Here is a 24,026-nt window from a genome sequence, read left to right as displayed (position 1 = left end):
TTTGGCGATCGGCATTGCTTTGGTGGTGGCCGGGCGCCTTTGGCCCCCGCGGCCCGAGTAAGTTGTGTACCACTGTACGACGGTCCTGCCCCGTCGTGCGTTCAGTGTGCATTCAGTCCAGAGCTTTCATTAGTTTAGGTAGGTGGCAGCCATTACTGTCCTAGCGAAGTCGCGGAAACACTCCCGGCACGCATGTACTTCAGTCCTTCCTGCTCGATCCGTCAGCACTTCAGCACAGCACGGACGGGACGATACGCTTTCTACCTTGGCCAATCCAATGAATCCATTCATAGGCCGCACGCAAGCACCCATCGGAGCTCAATCCATCTTCCGCCCTGCATACTGTCCGACAATTCATTTGTTTTAAAATAAGTTTAACTTTAAATAATCAAATTGTATCAGAATGTGAATACGTAAAAAATTACACATCAATATATTAGAAAGATAAGAGTTTTTTTTTTTATACGACACAATGGGCCAAACTGGCCTATGCAAGGAAAGGAGGAAAAAAAATAAAAAAAACGGCAGCTAGGAGAAAGGGGACTACTACGGCAACTAAACGCAACTTCGATCAACGGGAAAGAGGGGGGACGCCACTCTACACTCTCAAGAAAACCTCAAAAGTAGCCATACCCGCGGAGGATCACAGACGGCCATTCGAGAGAATGGACTCCAACACTACTGAGACCGAAGAGAGCGTAGAGTCGATAAACATATTGAGAGTAGATAAAAAGAGTACTAATTACGTTGAGATTTGATAAAATAAGATGTTATGGTTTGTCTTTACTTTGCACTATTAAATAATTATTGAGTGTTGGATAGGTGAAAAATAAAAGCATGTTAAAATAGCAATGACCTACTGGTACTAATCAAGATGGTAGCTGAGCTGCTCGTCGAACTGCAGTCTGCAGATGTGTCCCTTCGCTTTCCTCGTGGGATGAGTGACTGCGAAATGTGGGCTTTGTGGTCCAGATGGGCCATGAGCACAGGACCAAGCAAGAAGATATCGTATCACCACCAGCCCATATAAATGCAGAGCACAACAACGTCACACATTTGTGGTCTGTGAACGTCACTTCGTTTTTCCTTCTCTTTTTCTTTCCGGGTATCCTGTCGACGTTACTTGAGTGCAAAATTGTCGAGAAACAATGAAGAACTGGCAGTGATGCGATATCACCTCCAACCAAATTAATCTGTAATTATCGTCAATCGAATCCTTTGGCATAGACCCACAAAACAATCTCACAACAGCAAAACATTACATGAGAGAGACAGAGGGAGAGGGGTTGTTACTCTTTTTTGAGCATTTTCTATCCTGTCCTGCAATTGGTGTATTGTGATTCGTTCAGCCTTTGCTTGGGCCAACTAAAAAAATGGTCATACCAAGGGAGCTTTCTCCTCTTCTACTTCTCTGATCTCCCGCTGCTTGTCGTCCCAATGCTGCACCGTCTTCCTCACCTGCCTGCGCGGGACGTTCTCCTTGTTCTCCGGCAGGAGCTTCAGCACGATGCCCATGGAGATCAGCAGCAGCCCGGTGACGTGCTGCTCCGTCAATGGCTTGGTGAATATCAGGTACGACAGGAGCAGGGTCACCGCCTTCCTCGCCGTCGTCACCTGAACAATCAACACAACAGAAAAATTGGTTTTTCTGCCAGTTTTATCCGGTGCAAATTCTGTTACTTTGAGGAGCAGGACGAGTGTTCTGACCATAGCTGTTGTTGCGGCGCCGAAGAGCGCGATGAGGGAGAGCACCGAGACCTGGCCGACGAACGTGGCCATCGCCTCGAACACCAGCACGGCGTACACGTACATATGCTGCATGCGTTTCAGTTAACATAAGGTCAGAACAGGTCACAGGTATGGTCAATCTCCTTCAGAAAATAAAATATAAGTAATGGCGATCTAACTAGCAAATCCTTTCTTCTTGTTTTGGATCCGATACTTTTCCAGCCAATGAGGTCAGAACATGGATAGAGTGAGGAAGTTGTAGTGTTAGGATTATTCTCTTCACAGAAGTAGTATAAACAAGGATTCCAGAAAGGGTGGTTGCACTAAAGAGCAGGGAGCATTTGATTCTTTTCCTACCATCTGGTATACACATTCAGAAAGTATTATGAGTGATACCAAAATGGACTAATGCTTTTTTTGTCACTGAGCTAGCTATCAACATTTTTTTTTGAACGACTCGCATGAGACGGTGCGAAGTTCTCTTGACAGAGCAGGAAAGCTAGCTATCAACATGAATCTCTTTATACAAAGCATGGGAATGGACACCAATTATTTACCTGGGAACATGCAGTCCACGCCCGCATCAGCTCCCCTGTTAACACCATTGGCACCACCAAGAAAGGTAGGCCAACAACAGTTGAGCAGAACAACATCTCCATCTATTCAGAAATTATATTGCTTTGTCAGTACTTTTTTTTCTGAATCCTCACAGTAGCAAAGGTCAGAAAAACTGCAGTACATGGGGGTACCTGTGTGGTGTCAGGGTTCATCTTAAATATGGCTTCTTGCAGATTACCTAGAAATGCATCCATGACAAGCGCTCCAGAAACCATGGCCACACCAATCATGCTGAAATTAGGTGATGATTGTGCGTCCGCGAGCGTGAATAGTATGAGGCCGATAACAAGCATCACTGCTGATATGTACTCATGGAACGGATATTTTCTTCTTAATCCAGGTATAAATGCTCCCATTATCATCACTGGCAAAACCTGAATACAAGGATGGGTTTATGTGTGTCACTGAAATCACATTCAGACATCACCAATATTCAATATTGACCAAACTACCACTTGGAGATTTTTTTTTTGGGAAATAATATTGTTTCAATGGAAATTTGCGAAACACTGGATATTAATAATCCATGGAAAAACAAACACTTATATCCTCATATCAGCTTGTATTGTACTGCCAAGGGATGACAAATGAGGAAGCACTACAGGAAAACGCTATCTTTAACGTTACATTTTTTTTTCAGAACTAATTCTAGTATATTGGTTTTGCATTCCCAAATTTGCATCATGTTCCTCGCAAAATCTTAGTTATTTAAGCAGATACTATAAGTCTATAAGTATTTTTCTTGGCAAACTTTCTAAAATAAAAATTGATAGTAAGGAAAGATGGGCTGAGGAAGGGGCTTATCAACAACGTTATCCTGCTTGCTAATTTATTTGATTTTGGCCACAGGAGTACCATTCCATCCTAACGTAGAAAGATATATGATTGAGCTATTAGTTTGGCACCAAACTGAACATCACCTCTGATGTTGCATTCTCATATTGGAGTCTTCTAAGCATAAAAAATGTCGCTTTTCAACTAAAACCATGTAGACGTGATTTTAAACTTCTTAGAAAAGGTAAGGTGCACAAATCTGTCCACTGAAGATAAATTCTCGGTACTACTGTTTTCAGCTACAGACATTATCGGATTGCGAGTATCTATTTCCAAGCTCTGAAACAGAGGAAGAGTTAACCTTGGTGGATTTGAACATAATTTGGGCGGGGTAGTTGAGGAATGCGAGGGAACCCTTGGTGAGGCCATGGGATCCCATGAGCACAGCCGAGAGCCGCACGTACGTCCGCCACGGGTTCACCATCTGCTTCACCGTGAATCCCTGCAGGCGAATCAGACCCAAGTACACGAACCCCTGCACAAATGTGAAGTACCAGCCGAAGCTGCAGCACACAACAAAAATTTCTAAGAATTGCAAGTGATCACTAGCAGAAACAGTAGGAGAAAGTACAGACAAGAAGTTAGGTAGGTGTTGCAGTACAAGAATCACCTGAACTGAAGCCGGTTGTAGACGTATTCCTGCGATATGATAATTAAGCAGAGAATTTAGCAATGCCAAAAATGGGATAAAAAATGAATAAGAAAGTTTCATCTGAAGATATTTTGCACTGGAAATGTACATAGCTAAAAAGTCGGGAAAATGGACTTCCCCCACCCCAAAAAATAAAAAAAAGTTGACCAAGCAACTGTATGTATGAGAGTCTGCGTACGAGATCATGACGAATAAAAACGGGGTGGAAAAACTCAAGCATCCTCATTCAATTCCACACCATTTCTGTACGTATCACCACACATTTTCGCACCGATTGCGTGTAACCCCATTCAATTATCTTATCCGAGTTGAAAAAATTGGGCGCAAATTATTAGAGCCTTCCAGATTATCATACAGGATCATGGATGGTAAGAAGATGAACTCACCTCGCAGATGCCATTGACAAGGTAGCCGAAGAAGAACCCCGATGAGCAGATCAAGAACTGCTGCCACCTGGGCCTGTCTGTCAGCGACACGCCAAACAGCCTCCTCCCCTGCTCCTCCCCTCCGGTCATGGCCGCCTCCCTCTCTCTCACACACGCACTAGCACGAAGATGTATTGATACTCTGCAAGAATCCAAGAAACAGGGAGGAGATGAGATATATGGATAACGACGAACGGGACAGAAGTAGATACAGCTCTCTGAAGAAGGAAAGAATTAGATGCACAGAAGGGATAACCGCAATTGTACGCGCTCAGGGCAAGGGAGTATTACCGCGACCTCGAAAAAGGTTTCCTGATAAATTTTTGGACGCGAATCGCGTGAGCATGCACACCAACGACCAAGAGCTGCCTCTTTTTTTATCACTCGCTGCTGTGCTGGCTGCCTGCTACTCTCCTTGGCCTTGAAGAGTCTCCACTCCAGCGAGGGAGATGGAGGGAGAGAGGGGCAGCCGTTTTGTTCGTGGATGCAGCTGCGCAAACGAGGAAGACCCGCGTGTGCGTTACAAGAGGATGGCACCACATACCCTTGCTCTCTGCCTGGGAGTTCGCGGGAACGACCTGTTGCTTTGGCGGATGCCGGCCGCGTGGCAGCGCAGGGCGTGCATGCACGGATTGCACTGGACTCGTCACAGTTTTCCGTTGGCTACTATCATGGTGGGGGCCATATGTCATTCGCAGGGGCAGGGACGTGATAGGATAGCTGCTCTGGTTTTTGGAGCGTCGGACCGGCCGGAGTGGCGTCCTCTGCAGTCTACTGAGCTGAGTTGTTTTGATCTCTGCGTCTGAAATCAATGCTCGTCTTCTTCAGGGTTGGAGATGTGTCAATGCGATGCTCCCTCGTTTGCCTGATGACACGAGATTATACTTGCAAGGTCATCGTGTGGTTGCCCGATGACACACGATTAATTTGCGTGCTCGGTGGAAAACAGAAGATTATTTTGACCGCTCCATCCAACAAGTGCACATAAAAATAGAGACTACTACCGGCTGTGTACCGTAGTATATCATCGATCACAGCTTACTTGATGAATTTCCTAGGAGCTTCGAATCGTTAACCAAAAGGAATTAGTAGAGTGGTACACTAAACTTTCCTTTCGAGAGTAGTAACACCGGTTAATTAGCATCCACGAAGAGTTGACTGTCAATGTGTCTCGACTCCAAACAGGCGCAAGTAGTATACTCGTAGTACTATGCGAGTACGCCTCCACATGTTTCCATCATTTGACCATCTAGCGTTGCTTGAATTCGACATCGTTGCGCGCTCGACGCATGGTTTCTTAATCCTGCGCGCTCGATTCATCCCAACGCCATCGCGATTACTCATCCACAAACACGCGAATCCACTCAAAGTATTGTTATCTCGGTAGCTCCTACTAGATCTCTATTATTTTCCGTCTGATGTTCCAGATTAATAAATAGGCATTGTATGGGGATAACACAAAAGATGATCTGGCGACTCGTTAAAAAATTCAACAACAAACCACATTGCTGTGTAATGTGTACTCTATGTGGTTATGTCTTTCCTTTGTGATTTGTGACCCGGACTAATCACGAGGGAAGGTAACATTTCTTTTGTGAATCCACAGAACATGCACAACCTGGCCGGCCGTAGACTTTGTCTGGCCTCTTTCCTCATCGGGTTGGACCGTTGAATGGGCTTCGTACGGTGCAGCCCATCTGACCAGAGGCCCATGGAAGTTGTACCCAAGCGTGCAAGACTCCAAACAGCTCGTATCAGAGAGAGTTTATCGTTTCTTTGTCGTACCACAACTCTTTCAGGTTCCGGAACGCTGTTCATCATCAAGCACACACGATATTTGGTACTCGCAACATTGAATTATTAATCTGCTATATGTACTGATTCATCCTGAGAAAGTCATAAAGCCCATGACTGAAAGCACCCGCTCTTGCATCATACACATCCTGTTTTTGAACGATTCGGCGTAAACCCTGTCACGTTAACACTCAAGTTAACGTCCACACAAAACGTTACACCCTGACACGCTCGAAACTTCATCGGCGGCACGTACACTCTTCCACCCCTACCGTGGTCGCACCACCAAGTGCCAAGTCGGCGACCAGCTCGTCCACCAACGCGTCCATCACGAGCCCGTCCACCTCCGCGCCGACGTCCCGCTCCTCCTCGGCGACGCACATCCACCTCCGGCTCCGCTCCATGTCCGCCACCGCCGCCCACCCGGAGAACACCACGTCCCCGACGCCCCACCGCTGCCCCGCGCCGCGCGCCCAATCCCCCGCGGCGCGCAGCAGCGCCGCCTCCTCGCAATCGTTGAGAGGGCAGCTGGACGCCGACGACCGGAGCCGGTCCACTCCCTCGGCGAAGAAGTCGAGCAGGAGCCACTCGGAGACCTCGTCCGTGACAACAACCGACTCGAGCAGCCGCGCGAGCAGGCTGTGCTCCTCCTCCTCCTCCTCGCCGTGATTAACGACATCTTGGTCGTCCGTGCATTGCCGTGGCGTCGTGGGCGCCGTCGTCGCGGTGTCATCAGAAGAGCTAGTCGAGTTGGCGTTGAGATGCGTGCGCTCGGAGGAATCAGACTCGGTGAATTGCGCCTCGAGATCCACGGGGACGACCACCTGCGTCAGGCCCTCCAGCCGTCGGATCTTGTGCAGCAGCTCCGCCTTCGATCCTGCACGAGTTTCATGTCAGTGAGGACGGTTTTTTTTTTTTCTAATCAAACTGTACCACTGTAGCAGGATCGGCAATTACTACAGCGGGGGTTTTGTTTATAGCAGACGATGCATCGGCATCGACCTTGATTGGTGTACCGCTAGCTCGATCCATGGTAGTTGACCTGGGGACGTGATTCGGACAGTCGTCACAATCACATGCCATGGGTCAGTACCTACCACACTAGTCCAGGACGGTTTGTTAATGCACAGAGGCAAGAGTCAAATTGTTTCTCTACTCTGTTGATATTAGAGTCAAATTTTTTACAATGTGGCTGCGACGCTGCGTGCCTGTGGGCTGTGGCCTGTGGTCCTTGCATGTACGTGCCGGTGCGTGGAGCAGATTCCAGAACGGAAACAAGAGTTGGCGCGGCGTTAATGCCCATATCCTGTCCGGGCAACGCATTTGTGCGTACTGCTAGTGCTAGTACAACTATTGAACTAGGTAGATCCTGAAACGGCACACTAATCAAGCATCAAGCTAGGTAGATGATCAGGCGCCACCGCTCTAGCACAGTACAGTACGTAGCATATATGGCAAGGAAACTAATTAACGACTGAATCGGCAACAGATCAAGGACAAGGAGAGCTTACTCTGGAGCTCGGCGAGGCACTGTTGGAAGGACGGCGAGCACATGCCGGCATCGCTTCCTTCCTCGCCGTCGTCGTCATCGAAGGGGAAATCCAGAACGGACACGGGGCTCAGCTGTTGCTTGTCCTCCATCTCCAACTTGCGCCCCACGGGCTCGTCACCCACATCCTCCTGCATATGCATTCACGTACCATCACATTAGCATTGTAATTCTATCTGCTTTATTTATGACCATGCTTAAGTTGCTGCTGCAGCTACTACAGTGCAACAGATTCACAGTACGTACGGAACGGTTTAAGGAAACGGACATTTTTCTCTCCGGAAAAGACAAGCTCAACAGATGGAAACCTTAAGGGAAGAGGAGCAAGGAACACAACACACTAGTGATCTCGACAGGTTTTTGTTGCTAACTGCTCCTTGACAAGGTCATTAAGTCATGTGGTCACACCGAGTACCATGGCAGGGGAGCCGGCCGTAGATAGACCAAAATTAAAGAACGTGGTTTGGCACGATTTTGGCATATTTGGCATCCGTAAAACCTGGTGCTCCTCTCTTCTCTTCTTCAGCAAACCGACAGTGTCCACGGCTCCACAAATGCTACTCCAACCTGGCTGGATTTTAATGTACTTGTCATGGTTCACACACTACTGAGATCCAGATAACTACACCCACACAGTACTGTACTCCGTAATTTACTAGTCATGGCTCCACGGGATGGGAGAGACGATATATATTGCTAATCCCAAGAGCTATCTTAGCCTGATGCTAGGCGCAGCAACGAAGCTAATCCAGCTGCTAGCTTGCCTGATTCTCCCAAGTAAAAGTAGCAGTAGTAACCATAGCACTAGATCGCAATCCTGATCAGTGATCGCCTGTAAAATGCTACAACTAGTAGTAGTAAGAGTAACTACTCTTAAAAGAAGCCTTAATTTTCACTGCATCTACAGACTGGAATTCCTAGTACTGGCTGGACTCTGGAGCTAACAGTGTGATCAGTTACTGCGCCCAGCCAACTGCGGTTGAAGAAAAACCACTCCCATTACAGAATTAAGAGGCAGATCGATGATCTTTTTGCAAAGTCGACTAGGACCAGTTGCCAGTTGCCAAAGGGCCAGGAGTTGTCGAATGCCGACATGGCGGCTTCCGCTCGCCGTCTGTCGGTGTATGGCCGATCACTCGAGTTGACGACGAGGCATGCGCGGCCGGGGTGTACAATCCAAGGCTACACTAGTCACTTCAGTCCCATCAAACCCAGGGAGAGAATATTTGGGTTTCACCAATAAAAAGTGTACCCGTCCATCATGTCTCTGATTAGGAGGGACTAACTTAAAAGTTTCTACAGTAATCCACTCATATGCCCCCGGTTTCAAAGACCACAAGAGGCCCTCCTAAATTGGCTCATAGCTCATGTCCCTCTATGCACCAAATTGGGCCATGACTTGATTGAAGATGATAGTATAATTCTATAACTCTAGAAATTCATGGAAATTTTCGTGTTCAAAATGAGGGCTCTAAGGTTCAGAAGGACACGCTTTAAAATTCAGTGATAATTTCTAGAGCAAAACGAACACTAATGTCTGATAATTAGAAAAAAAAAAGGAGGTAAAAAGTGACAGATATTTGCCGTTTTGCTCGTGATAGAGATTTAGACCTGATAACCGAACAGTTGCATGTATGATTTTGGCCCACAGCATATATGCATGGGCATCGTGATCGATCACCATTGTATTTATGCCATCCCAACTAACTAAACGCACAATAATAGAAGCAGCATTAACACTCACCTTATGCCCGTCTCCTCCGGCGTCGGCAGCGCCATGGAAGGCGACGCTCCCCGTGCTCGACTGCGACGTCTTTTCGTACTCCGACGCCGACGACGCCGACGCGCACTTCTCCTCCTCCGTCGTAGCCAGCTCAGCCTCTGACTCGGCCATGTACTCACACTCCGACGAGGAGCAGCTGCTGACCACCGGCGACGGCAGCCCGAGCGAGTCCATCTCGTCGACGGCAATGTCGTCGTCTTCCTCGCCGTCATCCTCGCCGCGGCGCCTCCAGAGGCCGTCCCTGAACCGCCGCGAGAGGCTCCTGGAGAGGCGCGAGATCTTGGCGAGCGTGCCGGGGCTCTTGTGGAAGAAGTTGTAGAAGGAGGGCAACCGCGACGGGCTCCGGCGTAGCCCGGCCTCGATGAGGAGGCGCACCGGCGGCGCGAGGTCTCCTCCGGCCACTCCCTCGTCGGCAACGGGGAAACGCGGGTAGGCGCGGAAGCCTTCGCTGCTGGACTGCTCCAGGAAGTCCCGCAGCGTCAACGGCGTCATCCTCCTCGCCGGCGCCGCCACCGCCATCGTCGTCTCCGCAGCAAGTGGCGAAGTACTACGCTGTTGCCATGTACGCGCGCGCGCGAGAGATGCACGCGGGGGTTGCGTTGCTGGCAGCGTGGCAGCGTGGGGTGTTGAGCTGAGACGGATCGGTGGATGCGCGGGCGGAACAGCGGGGGGTAGTACCGTAGTAGTAGTGGAAGTGAAGCCTCGCGGCTGTGGCAGATGGTGAAATGGACCCTGGTGGGCTCAGCTTATAAGTAGAAGTAGATGCACGGACGCAGGAGGGCGTTTAAAGATTGCTGCTATTGGAGTGGAGTAGTGGACACGGGACAGTGGTCACCACTCACCGCTCGGCCTTGGCAGCGAGCAGGCGGTCGAGTATTTTTCTTGAGCCGGTCCCGGTCGGCAGAGTATTGTAATTTGTATGGAGTATTCGTCGTATATCCCAGGTGTGATCGCTGTTTAACAAGAGTAGATACGTAGTATCATGCGTGTATACGTATGCTTGCTGTGTGGTCTTTAACAAATGTAGTGTTCGGACCAGTGAGTTATGTAGAGCAGGTCGATTAAGGGATGCTTGATTACTTGTTGGCCCCGTTATTTTCTAATTGAAATACAGATTTAACTTAATTTTCGTTAGCACGTTTTGAAACTACTAAACGACACATCTTGTATAAATCTATCTTTTAAGTTTATAATACTAATTAAGGGGTTGTTCAGGTTGATGCTATTTTCAACCCTACCATTTTTTTTCAAAGTTGCCAAAAATATATCTATTAGTTTCTTGCCAAATTTGATAAATACATAAGAAATACTGCCAAAATTTTAGCAATATCACCAGGTTTATTTTGACTACAATCTGAATAAGCCCTAAAACACAATTACTCTTACGCCAATAGCTTTCTTGTATTATGTGTCCTAATTTTATCTTTTATCTTGAGCACACAAGAATCCCACCCAGGCATGGTAGTTTCAGATTTTTCTGTACAACCATCATATGAGGGGCCTATTCACTTTGATGTCATTTTCAACCTTACCAAATCTATTATATTATTAAAGGAGTAGAAAAAGGAGCCTCCACGTTCGCTCTCGTGGCCTAGAAATTCTCACATTAATCGGAGAAAAAGAAAAGGCAGAGTCCATATAGAAATACAATTTAGAAATAGTTGAAATTCGGAATTAAATAAGGAATATTGGAAGAGGAGACTGGAGTCCATATAGAAATACAATTAGGAAATAACTGAAATTCGGAATTAAAAATAAGGAATATTAGAAGTAGAGTATAGAGTCCATATAGAAATACAATTAGGAAATAACTGAAATTCGAAATTAAAAATAAGGAATATCAGAAGTAGATTATAGAGTCCATATAGAAATACAATTAGAAAATAACTGAAATTCGGAATTAAAAATAAGGAATATCAGAAGTAGAGTATAGAGTCCATATAGAAATACAGAAATACAATTAGAAAATAACTGAAATTCAGAATTAAACATAAGGAATATTAGAAGTAGAGTATAGAGTCTATATAGAAATACAATTAGGAAATAATATAATTTCGGAACTAAAAATAAGGAATATTAGAAGTAGAGTATATAGTCCGTATAGAAATACAATTAGGAAATAATAGAAATTCGGAATTAAAAATAAGGAATATTAGAAGTAGAATATAGAGTCCAGATAGAAATACAATTAAGAAAAAAAAAGAAATTCAGAATTAAAAAATAAGGAATATTAGAAGTAGAGTATAGAGTCCATATAGGAATTTAAAACAACTAAAATTTGGAATAAACATAATAAAATTAAAAATAGAGTTTATAGTCCGTATAAAAATACAATTTACAAATAACTAAAATTCAAAATTAAGAAAAAACATGGAAAGAAAAGTTTAAAGTCAATATAGGAATACAATTTAGAAGTAATTGAAATTCGAAATTAAAAATTAGTTTAGAGACCACATAGAAATACAATTAGAAATAATAAAAATTTAGAAATAAAAATAAATAATATTGGAAGAAGAGCATAGAGTCTATATAGAAACACAATTTACAGAAAATTCAGAATTAAAAATATTAAAAAACAAGTCAATATATATAATTTACAAATAACTAAAATTTGATATTAAAAATAATTAATTACTAACACATATATAAAATACAATATGAATATTACACATTAGTAGTTTTGTAAAGTTATTGCAAAATTTAAAATTATGTTATCATTTTAATATGTTTGAATAATATAATGAGAAAACATACTGTATGCAGTGGCGGGGCTAAGATAAAATTATAGCAGAGGCTAAACCAAAATGACCAAGAGTAACTAAGAGAGATTTAGGGTTGGGTTAGGTTTTTTTTTTTTTGGCCTTCTTAGCCTTTTAGGCCTTCTAACAAACTCAAACAAAATCTATATTAGCCCCCTCATCTATAAACATATGGATTAGAATTTTATGGGGGTATTATGGGGGCTATAATGGTATATTAGGGGCTAGGGGGTCTAAAGACCCCTCCCCCCGTCCCCACGTTGTCTCCGCCCCTGACTATATGCTATTATATGAGAGAAAATATAATGATGCTAGCCGCGCAATCTGCACGGGCCACCATGCTAGTTTTAATAAAGTTGTCAAAAAAGTGGCTACATTTAGTTTGCTGTCAAATTTTGGTAACTATATAAGAAATCCTGTCAAAATTTTGGTAAGTTGCGTCAAAATTTGATAAGGTTTTTTTGGCATTAAAATGAACAGGCCCGACATCTGTTTGGATTTGACAAATAAAAACTGTCAACTGCCGAGATGGGGAGAAGTCGTTTGCCTACTTGTGTCTTGTCGAGATTAGGCTGCCGAACTCCATGCTTCACTAAGCACCGCCTTTTACTCCGGGTCCAAAGGTTCAGGTATTGCAGCAGTTCACCACCTCCTGTATTGATGCATTGTTTAGGTGAACAACAAACTCTGGCCTGTCATCTGAGTTCTGAATATATATCTGAGTGCTTATGCGTGAGTAGATACGTATAAGTTGTTCGTTTTATATGCGTTAATTTGCAGCCATATATCAGCTTATGGCCTTCGCAGAAGGCCATAAATATATCATATATCCTTAATTTTCTTATCTTTGTGTTTCCAATCTGCATACCTTAGATCTCCTTAGCGAGTCTTGCACATATCCCTGAATTCACTCCCATGTCAACATTGTCAAACGAGTACCATCGATCCAATTTACTTCCAACATCAATCTGCTAATTTGATGTTTTCCGTTGCTCTGACAACTACTCCGACTTTGTACTCGCTGTACATTTCGGCAGTAGAGGTAGAGCACATCTTGCTCGACCACGCCATTTTGTCGCCTGAGACAGTAAACGGTAAACCGATCGATCTACTATTCCACCGAGACGACGGTGAAGGCGAGGCATTGACCTGTGAACCTTCCTCACTGTTTCCGCGTGTTCAGGATTGATTCGTCGCCCGCAGCGATGCATGGATGGATTCCGTTTCGTTTTTCAGGTTACACAGTGTAAAATAGAAAGTACGGATGCGCACATGTAGCCATGTAGGTAGGGGCCAGATAGATCATACTAGTAGTATAAGTATCGTCCCGTGTTGTTGTTAATTACGACTAGTAGCAGCGTACAGTAACAGTACGCAGGAGTGTGCATAGATTTGGGCTCCAGCAATCCATCCAGCTGTGCCATTAAACGTTAGATGCCCCTTGCCTCTAATGCCGGCCTCTTCTTCACCCCTGAATTATGATATGAGAAGCCGGATGCTGTCAGTTATAGTCAGTATAAACAAACAAGTTGCATGAATCGCCACTGCCATGCGTGCCGGCAGATGCAAAACAAAGAGAGAAAACGGTAGTGGTGGCGTCGAACAAAACGGTCCATAGATGAGCTCCCTCAGTAATGCCAAGTGCCGTACGCAAAGCAGAAGCAGTGTGTCTGTGTGTGCCACCGCCGGCACGATCCGCAGGCAATTGTGGCGGCCCGTACCCCGGTGGTCCGCCGGGCGTCTCGGAGTCCTCGAGGAGGTCGTCGCGCGCAGGAGGCGAAGAGAGCGTGTACTTGGCTTCAATACGCGCGGAGTCGTCCCGGCCGGGGCGCCATGCCAATATGCCATTGCGCGGCATTGCCAGCCTGCCTGTTGCAGATACCCAGCTGGTGCCGGTCGATCTGCGTCGCGGCACGGAAGGATATGAGATCATGCCGCGTACTCGTCAACGGTAGATCGCTCGCACGCACGCACGCACGCACCAATGCAGCAGCAGCAGCAGCAGCAACTCGCGCGCTCGTCACGTGCGCACGGCCCCGCGCCTCGCGGGTTCGAGACGGAAATTCATCAATCGCCTGCGCGGCTGCGCGCGCCTCTCTCTCTTTCCAAATCCGCGGGGTTTGATTTCGCCCGCCCACGCGCCCGCGCCGAGATGCCGGCCGCGGCGCTGTGGTGGAAACCAGAGTTCATAATTCCGACGAAACAGGTCAAATCCCGTGAAATTTCGACGTTTCGACATGGCTTGGAATTAAGTTTCAATTAAAATTTTAAAGGTTAAACAGTAAATTTAGTTAAATTTTATTAAAAACCGTAATACCGATGAGACTCGAAATTTAGTGGTAAACCGGTAATGTAAAGCTGGTGGAAACAGCATGCGTGCATGTTGAGGACGACGTGTGCAAGGCCATCTGGCGTGTTCGTGTGTGGGCGTGGCACAGGGGATATATCGAGAACCTCGCCTTGTGACCTGCCTGCGGGAGTTATAGCAACCGTGCGGCGAGAGAGACCCAGGGTCCGTTGCGATGCATACATTTCTCCCGCAGGCAACGAGTCTCACGCCAACGTACCTCAGCAGAAAGGAGCACTGAAACTCAGGTTCGAGTTTAGGGCTGGATGGATTGCAACTTTCACAGGTTGAAATGTCAAGTTGTCAAACGGGGCATGCATGACATGCTTTGTTCGGTTAGAGCAACAAGGTGATTATTACAATAAGGTTGCTCGGTGTTGCCCGTCCGTAGCGGTCGACGAGGTGAACGGCCGTGCGGTCGGGACCTTCGTTCCGACACATACATGTTTGGATCCACAGTCTCTGTCACATATGAAGGTACAGTGCCTTCATGCTTATGGCGTCATGAGTAGTTGGTGCGGCCTGGATTTAAGCATACTGACCTCGTATTAGGACCAACCGGGCCAAGAATTATGACTGCTGACTGCATAACTTCAACTAACAATATTTATTTTTTGTTGCCACTAACTGTCTAGTGACTTTTAGAGAAAAGGATCATGCCCAGCTTTACTGAAAATATAAGAGTACTGTACAAAAATCAGAAAACAGACAAACTGCTGGGGACTCCAGCCAACTAGTTAAGCAAAAGGCAAGTCAGGCCCAACGCCGCTGGCACGACACTAACAAGCCAGTGGTGTGAGGCAAACAAAGATGAAAGCTAACAGAACTATCTCAGATCCTATCACAAAGCATCATCTGTTGCTTGGTTCTCTTGCCTCTTGTTTCTTGGATACTGGCAATTAAACAGTGATTCCCTTGCTGACTTCAAATCACCCCTCAGTTTCACTGGGATCATATTTCTCCACTGTAGAAAAACGAAATAACTTTGTAAGGTAAATTAATGACATTAGACATCAGTTTGTTATTGCACACCTAGTCATTCCTCGTAAGCCAAATGGCCCAGGTTCCTGCAGTGAAAAGGTAAAGCATAATAATGCCCCTAGTGACTTAGAGAGTGCTCTTACATATGTGCATGACTTTTGGTTGTTACGCACTTTGTATATATTTCTCTTTTCCTAGCCCTTTGATGTGGAAATGCTTCTGTGCAACCATATTACTTGTAGCGAGGAAAGATTTGTCGGTATATCAAGTGGTGTCACACAAAACACTTGTTTAGATAACACAACCTAGGGATTTATCCTGTATCAATCACTCATTTTGGCACCAATCTTCATCTGTATTTTTTCACTCTCTTACCACACTGCATTTCTAAGACCCAATTTAAAGTGCGAGAATCCTGTCCTAGTTAACAGAAACTGAACCCATAATGTTTGATGCCCTCGATTTCAAGGACAGATTCTGAATGGCACATTTCATTTATGTACGTGCAGCTACAACCAGCGTATTGCCATTTTCAGTCACAACATTTCATTTAAGGGAAAATCCCATCGCATTTACTCCTAATCTTTGATAGTGATCTCTCGTCCCCGGAAAGAAAAATCCTGCCAAATGCGGTACGATTTTTGTGTCAGGGGCATCGTTTTCAGCCATAATTCGTCTACGGATGGCTTCTACATCAGTGGAGTGACCATATATACCGTATACACGTAACAGGACAACTACGATAAAATTCAGTATCCTGCTCTGCTCCGTTCCTATCTCGCATACGTGCCGAGTACGTACTGTACGTAGGCACAGAATTCATACGAACACATGGAAAATACATGGTGTCCTCCTGCAAATGCTATGCACCCGTAAGCCCATTTCAGGAATGGTTCCACAGGCTCATGCCGTCCTCGTCCTCGTCGTCCTCCGGCGACACGCCGCCGACGCCATCCGTCGAGGGGCTCAGCCTCGGCGGGCTCATCATCAAGCCCTCGGCCATGCTCACCAGCAGCCGCGGCATCTCGAAGACGTCGTCCTCGTCCACGACCCGCTTCTGATCGCCCGCCCCAGCGGCGACGGCGGCCTCCGGCGCCGGCGCCGCGCGAGACGTGCTCGCGTCGGCGGCGCGCTGGTTGCCACGGTGACCGGAGCCGATCATCGCGGCGGCGGCCGCGGCCGCTGCGCGGATGTCGTCGGGGGAGCCGGAGTCTGGCGCCGGGCGCGACGTGGCCGTGCCGGGGAAGTTGAGCGCGGCGTCGGCGCCGCGCAGCGCCAATGCCGCGGCGTCGTACGCCGCGGCGGCCATCTCGGGCGTCGGGTACGTGCCGAGCCAGATCCTGCTGGACTTGCCCGGCTCGCGGATCTCCGAGACCCACTTGCCGCTGCGGAGCCGGATGCCGCGGTACACAGGGTGCCTTGTGTCCGCGCGCACCCGCCTCCCGGTCAATGGCTGCGTGCCCAAGCTCTCGTCTCGATCCATCTCGAACACAAACGGTGAAGCAAACAGAGTGTGCTACTACACAGCTGAAACTGAAAAATGCAGTAAACAACATGCACAAAAAAACGTTCATGAAAAGATGAAATGCAAGTGATCATGCAGGATCGTGATTCGTGACGAGGGTTTAAAAACAGCGGAGTTAGGTGGTGAAAAATATTAGAGACGCGTTTGGGGATTGCTTGCTTTGCTAGGGATTAGCTGGGGAGCACAGGGTGCAACAAAGCCTAAAGTTTTTGATGCTCTTTACGCGGGGGTCGAATAGCGATGCGCCCCGTTAGGTGGACTTGGGTTGTTAAAAATGTCTCTAGTGCGCGGGCAAAGGATATTATTGCCTTTTAAGTTTTAACATATGTTGTTAAGGATATCCAACTAGCACATGTGCATCTTATCATAGTGTCATTCCAAGTTGACTGGCTAGATTAGTAGGTCAGAGGATCGTTGTCACGTTGACCCGTTCCTCATCTGACGCCAGTATTATCATAGTCCACACCACAAAAAGATGACAAAAAGGAAAGAATACATTGCTCTTGCGCGACACCTAGCACATCCGGAAACAGGATCACGGTGGATCAACAGTAAGATATTTACAGATTTGAGGACCTTTCGGTTGATACGGTGATGTAAAGATGTCATAATGAATTCAAAACATATATACTGAGACTACAGTATATAGAAGAAAAATGTCAGATATACGTACTTTTTCTTCATCCTATTCTCTTTAGAGGGAAACGGAAGAAGCTAAGCCTTCAGCATCCTCAAGTAGTCATCGATAATGGACATAGCTGATGAGCGGTACCCGGAGCCAAAAAGATTGTAGTGGTTCAGATAGTGGTACAGAAGATACAGGTCCCTCCTCTTCTCAAAGCCTGGCTGTTTCGGCATCACCTGAATCAGCAGAGTAGAGCATAAACTACCCATTTACACCCTCCAAATTTCCATACTACTAGTAGTAAAGAATTGAGTAATCTGTAGTCCATCCGACAGAAGACACAATAATTAAATAGATAGGGGAGAGGGAGAGGCACTAAACAGAATTGTGACCACATGCTGCATCAAGAATGCAGTTAGAAGGAAAGCTGGAGGTTGGGGAGATATTTTGTGGGAATGATTCCAAGCGGTGCACTATTTGATTATTACTACAATTACAAGTTCGAAGCCTCACCCCTTCTAATTATTTGATATTAGGTACTTCCTTACTATTCACGTCTTTTTTTATTATTACTACAATTACAAGTTATAAATCCTGTAACCAAATATATGATGTTATTAAAAAAAGTCGAAAAGGTAGCCCCTATGTTTGTTGTCAAGGTCTAGAAAATGTTAATCACTAGACAAAGAGAATTATTTACGTAGTTTGTGGTTGGTCCAAATGATAACATATATTGATTGGATATATAATGTATTATATTATGTACAAATTGGCCAGCAAATAACGTGCTAGAGTAAATTAAGCCAGTAAGTGTTACTATTCCTATTGTCCTGTCAGACCTATCCCAAGGAACCTTCTTACTACAGTTTTTCAGGTCCATCCTGCAGGTTTGCTAGCTTTATAGGCAAACAAAAGGCAACTATAGAGAAACTCTGAAATGTAACAAATAATCAACAAAGTGGATGGGTTTCAGCATTTCAGATTATGAAATTCACTCTTAATCTGAAGTGCTGGTGCATAAAACAAATACATGGAACAGAACAAGAAAGTGAATACCTCAAAATAGGAGCTATAGAATTCCCCCCCAAATCCAGCGCACCATGACATACCAAACTCCGCTTCGTTGTGGCCATCTGCAGTTAAACAGCAATAAGTTTCTGTTAACGAATTGTCTACTGGTCATGATGTGCCATAGATAAGACAACCAGTAATCCAGGCATATCAACATGAACACAAAAAAGTTGATGTGCCATAGGTAACACGAAATTATTTTCAGAAGCATACAATGTATATTTGCCTTTGAAGACAAAATAATAAGAAACCCACTTTACTGCTAATGCAACAAATGATCATGATTCTCACAAAAATAGAAAAATGTACTCCAGGAAATACTTCTTCATTAAGAAAATACCATTCCAATCCATAACCATGGTTCTGGAATTCGAAACAAGGAACAGTGAATATTACTCACAGTAGCAAGCTGGGTCCAATATAACAGGTTCACCATTAGTATCAGAACTTATGTTTCCACTCCATAGATCCCCATGAAGCAAGCATGGCTCCATAACAGCGCCTTCAAAAAGTGGATGCATATTCTCGATCAATCGCTGACCTGTACTTAAGGAGCATAAGTTAGCAAAGATGAAGGACCACGAATCAACAGAAAAATGGCAAGCATATTAGAGTATCTCATACAAAAGATGAGAACACGGGTGCTTGATTTATATGTTGTCCTTTCTCCACGCACCTTTATCATATATTGCCGAATCTCCAAATCGTTGGGTTATCAACTCTAATTGGAAGCCCAATCTATGCTTTGAATAAAACTCAATCCAGTCGGCAGTCCAAGTGTTAATTTGCGGAGTGCTACAGTAAAAAGGATGATTAGAAAAGCTCAAGATAGATATTGCAAGGAAACTTGATTGATATACCATGTTTCACGAAACTTATAGTGTGCAGACATAAGGGATATGGTACCTTCCAATTGTATTGTCAACATAGAAACCATAGCCCTTGTCAGATTTGGCAGCTTTATGCATTTCAGCTAGCTTCCTTCCCAAAGCTGACTGAAAACAAATGGTTTGTTAACCTCAAAGGATTTTAGGAAAAGGTAGCAATCTGAACTATATTTGCATAACTTTACCTGGTCACCTCTAGAGCAACCGAATTCAATAAACTCCATGATTATAAAAGAACCACCAGTTGGTAATGACCCAACCTATAGCAACAGGGACATAATAAATAAGAAATAAAAACTGAAGAAGCTTAAGTCCTCTGAAGAAGAAAAAGAAGCTGACTAAGGTAACTGGTGAAAAAACAACATAGTATATGCCTACACATCCTGAGCCATCTATGTAACTGGTTGCCTGTCAAGTCTAGTCCAATCAGCAAATACCAGGCACCCAAGATGATGTAACACATATCAATATTCACATGAGAAGAACTAGAAACATGTACTTTGATGCTAATAAAATGGTAGAACTCTTAGTTTTTTTTAGACAATGGAATAAAACAAACAAGTAGAACTCTTAGTTAGGTCTGGATATTAACAAATCATGGATATACATCCATCGTGTATGTGTAGGACAATAAAACCACTCATGTGCTTACATGCAATGTACTGTGCTGTTCTATGCATTACGGAAAAAACACACTTGTTCATTCATCTGATCCTTTACTAACCCCTTTTTATTTAGAGGAAAAACCTTTACTAACCTTGTATGGCAATGGAACACGGATTGAATTTGTGTCATACATGGCCTTCAAACCAAGAGCCTCCCCTTCAAACATAGATGGACCAATACGCCTGGCACATAATGAAATGTACATTTTCTGTCATTGCCACTATAAAACCCAGACCATGACTAATCGTGCAACCCCAAAGACATCATTGATTCAAAGAGGAAGTTAGCACACCCATTGGTCTTCACAAAGAAGGAACCGGCATTGGTCTTGTAGCACTGAGCAGAGTTAATGCAGCCACCGCCGATGGAACTGACCCCGGTGATCTTCGTGGCCTTCCCTTCAGTTAGAATCCATTGCCTGATTGGATCCTCGCCCAATGCAGCCACTGGCAAATTCGTGCAAATCCGGCTAAGAGGGAAACAAGAACAAAACAACATGGTGCATAACATCTACAGCTATTACAGTATTGTAATTGTGCAATGCCATTAAACTACCCATGGAAACTGGAATCAACAGCCACCACCCCACCACTATACTACTTGCGACTGCTCCGTCCGAGTAAACCCAGTCCCCTATCCAAATCCTGAGGCCCTCACTTCATCTCGAATACTGGAGTTCGCATCTCCTCACCAGAACCAGCACTAGTCTAGAATCGACAATACATCCATACACGAGCCCGGCGAATCTAAACTGGAAAATTTGGGCGCACAAGTAGAATGGCGAGCCAAGTGAAGAGGTGAGGTAGGGAACCGGGGGGAGGCGGGGCTTACTGATGGAGAGCCTGGAGGCCGCGCTTCGGGGGCAGGCGGAGCGGCGAGACGGCCGACGGCGAGCGACGTGGCGGAGCCGGGGAGCGGCGGAGGAGGTGGAGGGCGAGGCGGCGGACAGCAGCACCACGTTTGCCATCTCGTCCGTCGCGCTCGCTTTCTGCACACCGAGTTCGCCGCGCGCCGCGGTGCGGTTGGCTTGCCACGAAATAACATAGGGTCTTATCTGCAAATGTACATTCGCTGTGTCTCTCTTCGATTAAGGGCTCCTGCGTTCAGGAGAATCAGGAGTGAGGGTTGGGCTCGCACGGAAAACGGAGCAGCGATTAGCGCTCGATCAATTAAATATTTACTAATTTTTTAAAAGATAGATTAATATAATTTTTTAAATAACTTTCGCATATAAACACATCGTGCGCGTAAAAAACGATGACTCCCGAACGCAGCCTTATACAGTACGGAGTAGTAGTTAGTGAGCCTTTTTGAGACGGAGCCCAGGACTGATCGCTATCTCTTGGGCCTATACCGTACAGGTTGACGGGCCGCAGATCAGCGACCTGTGGGCCTGGACGTTGTAATCGGCTTTGAACGCAGAATTCTCAGACGAACATGAAAACATAAAAAGAGAGTAGAAATAGAATGCCACGCTCTTCTACAGCTCACAGATATCAAAATCAAAACACAAATAATATGTGCCTTTGGATGTTTCACTGAAAATAAACTATAGGAATTTTGAAGAAACTTTGTTTGGTAAGAGAGAGAGAGAGAGAGAAAATAGAGAGAACTAAAGAGTGTGTGTTGGACTTTTCAAAGGAAAATAAAACATGAGCATGTGCTATGAACTAATGCTTGCTGTTTCTTTGGAATAAGGCATATGAAATCAAATCCATAGGATTTTTTAAGTTGCATTCCTTCGATCCCAAAGAACCCTATAGAAATAGAATATTTTTTTTGAACGACTCAAACAAGACGGTGCGAAGTTCTATTGATAGAGCAGGAAAAAATTACAAGATTACAACCCTGAAGAATCGTAACCAGGAAAAAGGAAAAAACTACACCACCACCCACACGCCGACATCGCCAACACACAAGCCCAGGAGAAGGCTAACACCGGACCGGCCGCCGCTAAGCGTGACCGACCGCCACTAGACCAATAAAGGGACACAGACGAGATCGGCCCCTAGGGGATGCCAAAAACGACGTCTTCAAGAAGAGAAGCGACGGAAAACTGCTGCCGCCGTCCGTCAGGACTCAAAGGAGCCAAGACTGGGCTTTCGCCCGGCAACCACCTTGAGGGGTGAGACAGCACAACAACGCCCTCAAGCATCGTTGTCAGTCCAACCAAGGCTAGACTGGGTTTTCACCCGCCGCTCACCACCTGCGAATCCACGGCTGACGCACCGATGCTCCATCACCACACAAGCTTTGTCGACATGTGGGACCCCTACACCGGCGTCCCCCGCCGGCCAGCCTTCGTGCGCCGAAGACCGCGCCACACCCACCGGCAGCTCCTCCTCACACCTAGGTCGCCTCCTCCACCGCCGGCCACGCCTCTCTGCGCCAACCCGACCTCCTCCACCGGACGCGCCTCTCGCGCCAATCCGGCCTCCCTCCATCGGCCGCGCCTCTCGCGCCACGCCGGCCTCCATCTCCGCCGCCCGCGCCTTTCGCGCCGAGCCGGCCTCCGCTGCCATCAGCTGCGCTTCTCTGTGCCAAGCCGGTCTCCGACCCCTCCACCAAACAATGCCGCGCCGGCCAGATGCAGCCGTCTCCCACGCCCTCAGCTAGCCATCCGAGGTCGCCATGCCTCCAGTGACAGCAGAAATGGTCACCACCACCGCAGCCGCTGCTGCCGAAACACCCAGCCACCTCGCCGTCGCCATCCTCGCCTCGCACCCGACTCCTTCCCCGCCGTCGACGTCGCCACCGCCTCCACATTCACGGCAGCCGTCACCGCTGCCACCGCCTCCGCAAACCGCCGCTGCGCCGTTGCCCTCCACCAGCAAGCAGCTAGGAGCCGCCTCGACGCCAGCAGGCACCGCAGCTGCTGCCGCTGCCGCCATCGGCAGTCACCATCGCCAGCCACCGCCGCCGCTAGCTGCTGCCGCCACCGTCGCCAGTCGCCATCGTCAGCCATTGCCGTCGCTAGCTGCCGCCGCCGCCACAGCCGCACCGAGTTGGCGTGGATCTGGGATTTGCGCTGCCGTCGCCGCCAAGCCCCGCGCCGCTCGCCGCGTCGCACGGCCTCCCGCCATCGCCGACCGTCCCAACGATGGCATTGGACGCCGTCACCGGCCTCCCGCCACGGTTGCCGTCGCCGCACTGGCTCGGGCGCGCCAGCCCCCACCTCTCCTTGGCAGGCCGCGGCGTCGTCGCTTCCGGCCGGGAGGACGGCGGATCCTGCCGTCCCCCACGACTCCCGCCGGTGGGAGGACCAGATCCGGCCACGGAAGGGCCGGATCCGTGCTCGGCAGCGCCGGAACTCGACGTCGTCGCCGTCGCCTCACTCTCGTCGTCGTCGCCTCACTCCCGTCGTCCGGTCTCGTCGACGCCCCAGCCGCCTTGACCACGAGCGAGGGAGATGGGAAGCCCCGCCGCCGCCTTCCTTGCCTCCGCCCGGCTTTGCCGGCGGCTGCTCTGGCGGCGGCGAGGCTAGGGAGAGCAGGGGAAGGGAGGGGGCGGCACAGCTTGAATCGCCACCCGCGTCGCCCCTGGGGCGGAGCGACCGGGGGCCCTTTTCGCTAGATTGCCCCACAGAAATAGAATATTAAGGATTTGAATCCTTTGCAAATCCTTATAAAAAATTCCTCCAATCCAAATAAGACCTAAACTTAACTGATAAAACCGAATTTTCTCAATACTACATCAATAAAGATTTCTTTTGCAGAATACACTGCATATAAGACTTTGCTGAGATTCAATATACCCATATTAGTGGACAGCTATGCACATTT

The 24,026-nt window shown here is 46.9% G+C and overlaps 4 protein-coding genes across 5 annotated transcripts; all 4 read right to left on the bottom strand.

Moving 5' to 3' along the window:
- Positions 1–1,149: 1,149 nt before the first annotated feature.
- On the bottom strand, positions 1,150–4,776 carry LOC127765943 (UDP-galactose/UDP-glucose transporter 2-like). The gene is made up of 8 exons (XM_052290922.1): positions 4,549–4,776; positions 4,219–4,399; positions 3,791–3,819; positions 3,482–3,683; positions 2,478–2,720; positions 2,286–2,387; positions 1,708–1,815; positions 1,150–1,614 (listed from the first exon to the last, which is right to left on the bottom strand). The coding sequence occupies exons 2-8, from the start codon at positions 4,345–4,347 to the stop codon at positions 1,378–1,380; spliced, it is 1,050 nt and encodes a 349-aa protein (XP_052146882.1). The 5' UTR covers positions 4,348–4,399; positions 4,549–4,776; the 3' UTR covers positions 1,150–1,377.
- Positions 4,777–6,012: 1,236 nt separating this feature from the next.
- LOC127765638 (uncharacterized) lies at positions 6,013–10,113 on the bottom strand. Its single transcript, XM_052290580.1, has 3 exons — positions 9,345–10,113; positions 7,563–7,731; positions 6,013–6,928 (listed from the first exon to the last, which is right to left on the bottom strand). Exons 1-3 carry the CDS (start codon positions 9,900–9,902, stop codon positions 6,291–6,293), a joined length of 1,365 nt encoding a protein of 454 aa, XP_052146540.1. The 5' UTR covers positions 9,903–10,113; the 3' UTR covers positions 6,013–6,290.
- Positions 10,114–16,232: 6,119 nt separating this feature from the next.
- Positions 16,233–17,811, bottom strand: LOC127767736 (ethylene-responsive transcription factor ERF027-like). Of its 2 annotated transcripts, none has more exons than XM_052293172.1 (2): positions 17,669–17,811; positions 16,233–17,003 (listed from the first exon to the last, which is right to left on the bottom strand). In XM_052293172.1, the coding sequence occupies exon 2, from the start codon at positions 16,951–16,953 to the stop codon at positions 16,354–16,356; it is 600 nt and encodes a 199-aa protein (XP_052149132.1). In that variant the 5' UTR covers positions 16,954–17,003; positions 17,669–17,811; the 3' UTR covers positions 16,233–16,353. The 2 variants fall into 2 exon arrangements, with proteins under 2 accessions (XP_052149132.1, XP_052149133.1); XM_052293173.1 differs by having other exon boundaries at positions 16,233–16,997; positions 17,669–17,803.
- On the bottom strand, positions 17,113–21,279 carry LOC127767732 (protein-ribulosamine 3-kinase, chloroplastic). Its single transcript, XM_052293168.1, has 9 exons — positions 21,076–21,279; positions 20,537–20,690; positions 20,336–20,426; positions 19,764–19,838; positions 19,598–19,686; positions 19,368–19,486; positions 19,092–19,232; positions 18,677–18,753; positions 17,113–17,856 (listed from the first exon to the last, which is right to left on the bottom strand). Exons 1-9 carry the CDS (start codon positions 21,209–21,211, stop codon positions 17,710–17,712), a joined length of 1,029 nt encoding a protein of 342 aa, XP_052149128.1. The 5' UTR covers positions 21,212–21,279; the 3' UTR covers positions 17,113–17,709.
- Between the last annotated feature and the right edge of the window lie 2,747 nt (positions 21,280–24,026).

Source organism: Oryza glaberrima, chromosome 3 (genome assembly GCF_000147395.1).
Source record: "Oryza glaberrima chromosome 3, OglaRS2, whole genome shotgun sequence".
Classification (NCBI taxonomy): domain Eukaryota; kingdom Viridiplantae; phylum Streptophyta; class Magnoliopsida; order Poales; family Poaceae; genus Oryza; species Oryza glaberrima.
Note: the sequence above shows the minus strand (reverse complement) of the source record. Positions and strands in the feature narration are given on the sequence as shown.

Coding starts and splice junctions, on each gene's coding strand:
- LOC127767732 (XM_052293168.1), bottom strand. CDS start 21,211: ATGGCAAACGTGGTGCTGCTGTCCGCCGCCTCGCCCTCCACCTCCTCC. Junction 19,233..19,367: donor TTCGGCAATATATGATAAAG/GTGCGTGGAGAA, acceptor CCTTAAGTACAG/GTCAGCGATTGATCGAGAAT. Junction 17,857..18,676: donor TCTATAGCTCCTATTTTGAG/GTATTCACTTTC, acceptor CTGCTGATTCAG/GTGATGCCGAAACAGCCAGG.
- LOC127765943 (XM_052290922.1), bottom strand. CDS start 4,347: ATGACCGGAGGGGAGGAGCAGGGGAGGAGGCTGTTTGGCGTGTCGCTG. Junction 3,684..3,790: donor TACAACCGGCTTCAGTTCAG/GTGATTCTTGTA, acceptor TGTGTGCTGCAG/CTTCGGCTGGTACTTCACAT. Junction 1,615..1,707: donor GCGCCGCAACAACAGCTATG/GTCAGAACACTC, acceptor TTGATTGTTCAG/GTGACGACGGCGAGGAAGGC.
- LOC127767736 (XM_052293172.1), bottom strand. CDS start 16,953: ATGGATCGAGACGAGAGCTTGGGCACGCAGCCATTGACCGGGAGGCGG.
- LOC127765638 (XM_052290580.1), bottom strand. CDS start 9,902: ATGGCGGTGGCGGCGCCGGCGAGGAGGATGACGCCGTTGACGCTGCGG. Junction 7,732..9,344: donor CCGGAGGAGACGGGCATAAG/GTGAGTGTTAAT, acceptor ATGCATATGCAG/GAGGATGTGGGTGACGAGCC. Junction 6,929..7,562: donor GTGCCTCGCCGAGCTCCAGA/GTAAGCTCTCCT, acceptor AAACTCGTGCAG/GATCGAAGGCGGAGCTGCTG.